This window comes from Phycodurus eques, chromosome 12, assembly GCF_024500275.1.
Source record: "Phycodurus eques isolate BA_2022a chromosome 12, UOR_Pequ_1.1, whole genome shotgun sequence".
Taxonomy (NCBI): domain Eukaryota; kingdom Metazoa; phylum Chordata; class Actinopteri; order Syngnathiformes; family Syngnathidae; genus Phycodurus; species Phycodurus eques.
This window is the reverse complement of record NC_084536.1, coordinates 16,244,546-16,247,953: the sequence shown is the minus strand read 5'-3', so window position 1 is coordinate 16,247,953 and position 3,408 is coordinate 16,244,546. Positions and strand designations below refer to the sequence as shown.

General features: G+C 47.1%; 1 protein-coding gene across 1 annotated transcript; it reads right to left on the bottom strand.

The window, feature by feature from the left end:
- Positions 1–911: 911 nt before the first annotated feature.
- On the bottom strand, positions 912–3,408 carry sp5a (Sp5 transcription factor a). The gene is made up of 2 exons (XM_061692121.1): positions 3,258–3,408; positions 912–2,398 (listed from the first exon to the last, which is right to left on the bottom strand). The coding sequence occupies exons 1-2, from the start codon at positions 3,306–3,308 to the stop codon at positions 1,379–1,381; spliced, it is 1,071 nt and encodes a 356-aa protein (XP_061548105.1). The 5' UTR covers positions 3,309–3,408; the 3' UTR covers positions 912–1,378.

Genomic DNA, 3,408 nt, shown 5'->3' with positions numbered 1-3,408 from the left:
CTACATCATTCTTTCAGCAACCTCTAAAAACATCCCTGCACATGTGGAGTATTCTCCCAACATCTTTGGTAACTTTTTAAGTTTTTCACAAAAAAGAGCAGGTTAGTCGACAAGACCTGCAATGAAGACTTGTTTAGAATGCAGTTTTCAGTGAATGATGCGTCATTTCTTTGCACTATTAAAGCACTTATGTTTTATAAGGTACCCTTGTACAATCGAACGCGTTTACTTGTTCAGCCTCTATTATGCAGTGCAGTTCAAACACAAGATGCAACATTAAAAATGAGGGTTTATCTGTCATTATCTAATGACAAGCTGTTTGATACAGCTTGTTTTGGACTTCATTAAATTGTGCAAGTGCAACCCAAAGTTATGGCCAGTATGTATATTACTTCCCACGCCGTTGCCAATTGTCTGTACTCCCATTTTCAAATATTTAGAGAAAGCGCTTGCGTGTCAACCCAAACAAATCAATGTATGGGAACTTTTCCCATCATTTTTGGAGAAAAGGCAGAATTAAAGTGGATTCTACCAACTTTTGAGCTACTTTCCGTTATAGCTTCTCCAGTCCCGTTCTGACCTCTTGTACAACATGATATCCATTACAAGTGCTTTATCGAACAATGTGCCTTATAGTTAAGTCACCTTGAGTGACACTGTCAAAGGGTTGCATTACGTTGCGTCCAATAGCCAAAATAAACACCCGATGATGATGATGATGATGATGCAATGTTCCATCATAACATATGTAATTAATCATTGGAATTATGATGCTCTTTATCAAGAAAGTATATCTGATAGTTTGTATTTTAATAAGATTATATTGTGCAGGTGGTCAGTGCAGATGCAAACTTCATCAGTTGTGATATTGCATGTTATCAGCGGAGCGACAATATTAAACAGTCGGAAAAGTGGAAACTTGAGTTTGACACGGTTAACTTGCACGCATAATAAGTCCCATTTAACATTTAACTGGCGGCGAGGTAAATGAATTGCACTGAAATTGAAAAAAGAAAAAGAAAAAAGAAGTTATATTCTTTATTCTCACATTAAGGTCATAACAATAGCAAATGTTCTCAAGAGCATGCTCAAAAACACCTCCCTATGATGCAAAAACAAAAAGAAAAAAACTTTACACTTTCATTCAACAAAAGCTATTAAATAGTATTTACAATCGAATCCTAAGCTTCCAGCGAAGATCAGCACAAGTCTCAGTGATTTCAAAGCTTTCTGCGGTCCCATGTGCACGGTTATAAACACACAACACAGCCAGAAATGTTGCACTAAAGGAGAAAGAGAGCTCACCCCCACCCCCACCCCCAAAAAGTACTATTGCACGAAAGACTTTTCTTTGTGGTGTTTTGAACACGAGGCCTCGTCACAGAAAATGATTCCTCGAGTCCTCCCTCTTGACGTCCGGCGCGCACTTGCTCCTCTTGTTCTGGTGCGTCTTGACGTGCTTGGCCAAGTGGTCGCTGCGCATGAAGCGCTTGCAGCAGTCCGGGCACACGAAGCGCTTCTCGCCGGTGTGAGTCCTCAAGTGCCTCTGCAGCTCGTCGGAGCGCGTGAAGCTCTTGCCGCAGAAGAGCCAGTTGCACACGAAGGGCCTCTCGCCCGAGTGCCACCGCAGGTGCGCCTTCAAGTGCGACGTCTTGCCGTAGACTTTGCCGCAGCCCGGGATGTGGCAGACGTGCTGCTTCTTCTTGCCCGGCTCGTCTGCGCCCCCGGAGGTGGACGCCGACTGGCAGTTGGGGCAGCGGCACCTCCGGCAGCGGCGCGCGGTGCTCAGGGGCGACTTGGTGTGCAAAAGGGCCGCGATTTGCGTCTGGTACTGGGCGAAGTCCGCCGCGGGGCCGTGAAGCACCAGGCCCCGCTGCAGCTGGAAGCGGTTGCCCTGCTGCAGGCTCCACCACGGGACGTCCTCGGCCGGGTTGGGGGGCGTCAGCTGTCTCTGGGCCGCGTGGCCGGTGACGAAGGTGGGCATGGGGGCCGGCGCCGCGTAGCTGACGGCCGGCACGTAGGTGGGCGGGCAGGCGGACTGCATGGAGCACGGCAGCATCTTCACCGGGGAGAAGTCATACGGGTAGCCGGGGTCCGCGGGCGGGGTGAGAGGCAGCTCGTGCGGGGGGCCGAACGAGCCGAGCGGCTGCTGCGGGGGCTTGGAGGCTAGTCCGAAAGTGGAGTTGCTCGGAGGGCTGCAGGCCTCGTTAGTCCACGGGTGGAACAAGCGCGACGGGGAGCCCAGCGTGGCGGGGTCGTAAGGGACCTGGAACAAGTCGGACGGGTGGTGGTGGTGATGGTGGTGGTGGTGGTGGTGCCCGATGCGGTTACAGGTGGCGGCCAGGAGAGCCAGCGGGGAGTGCTTGCAGTTCTCCGGGGAAGAGTTGGGAGTGCGGTCCTGGAACACGCGACAGACTTTTTTTCAGCGGAGGAAAACTTCACGCGGCCACTTTATTAGGTACACCAGCGCTATCTTATATGACACATGACGCTCGGGCTACTCCAAAGAGGACTTTCAATGAGGCCATCCAAGTATTACAAACAACACTCTTTATCTTTACTTCTACATCACTAAACATATGCTTATCGTTAAATCAAAGCCTCGATGTGCAACATTCTATTAGTTTGAATCGCAAATAACCAAAGTATTAGAAACTACTCTCTCGAAGATGTAGTGCAGTTCTAACACCACCCAAATCAAGCAAATTGTTAAATCAAAGCCTCTAAAAACGATCAACCCGAATTTATATTAGTTTATCGGTCTGATTAGCTGAATGAGGTCATTTGAGTATTAGAAACCACCCTTTGAGATGAAGTGCAGTTCTACACCGCTGTTAAATCAAAGCCTCTTACAACTATGAAGCAGGATATTACTTTATTCAAATAAAGTCTTACAAACAACTCCTTGATGCAGTGGAGTTCTATACCACCGCCAACAACAACAAATAACAGTTAAAGCCTCTTGCAACCAAGGCAGATTTTACGTTTGATTTCACACCACTGCAAACTAAAAAGAATAAACATATTGATAAATCGAGCCACTTAGAACGATGCCTAATTTTAACAGCTCGTTTAGATTGGAGGTGTACCTCAAACTTTTTTTTTCTTGTCCAAATAAAACTTGTGACTTGAATTTTGACTTACTCTGAAGTCTGTCACAATAGTTGCAGCCATTTAAAAAATAATATATATGTATTTTAAAAACTAATTCATGAATTGCTGGCGCAAAAGTGAGCACAAAGTTGGTCCAAACGAACCTGCAGAAAAGCTTGAAGTGTCTCGTTCCGCAGTACAGCCACAGCTGCCATGGTCCTCCTCCGCCTGGACAACAAACGCGCAATACAGCCGCGCGCGCGCCAAGAAAAAGTGGCTTGTAATTCAAAAAAGTGTTCGCATCGGTGGTGAAAG

Excerpts from the sequence above, each read along its gene's own strand:
- sp5a (XM_061692121.1), bottom strand. The coding sequence starts at position 3,308 with ATGGCAGCTGTGGCTGTACTGCGGAACGAGACACTTCAAGCTTTTCTG. Across the intron at positions 2,399-3,257 it reads CACTTCAAGCTTTTCTGCAG|GACCGCACTCCCAACTCTTC; the intron begins GTTCGTTTGGAC and ends CGCGTGTTCCAG.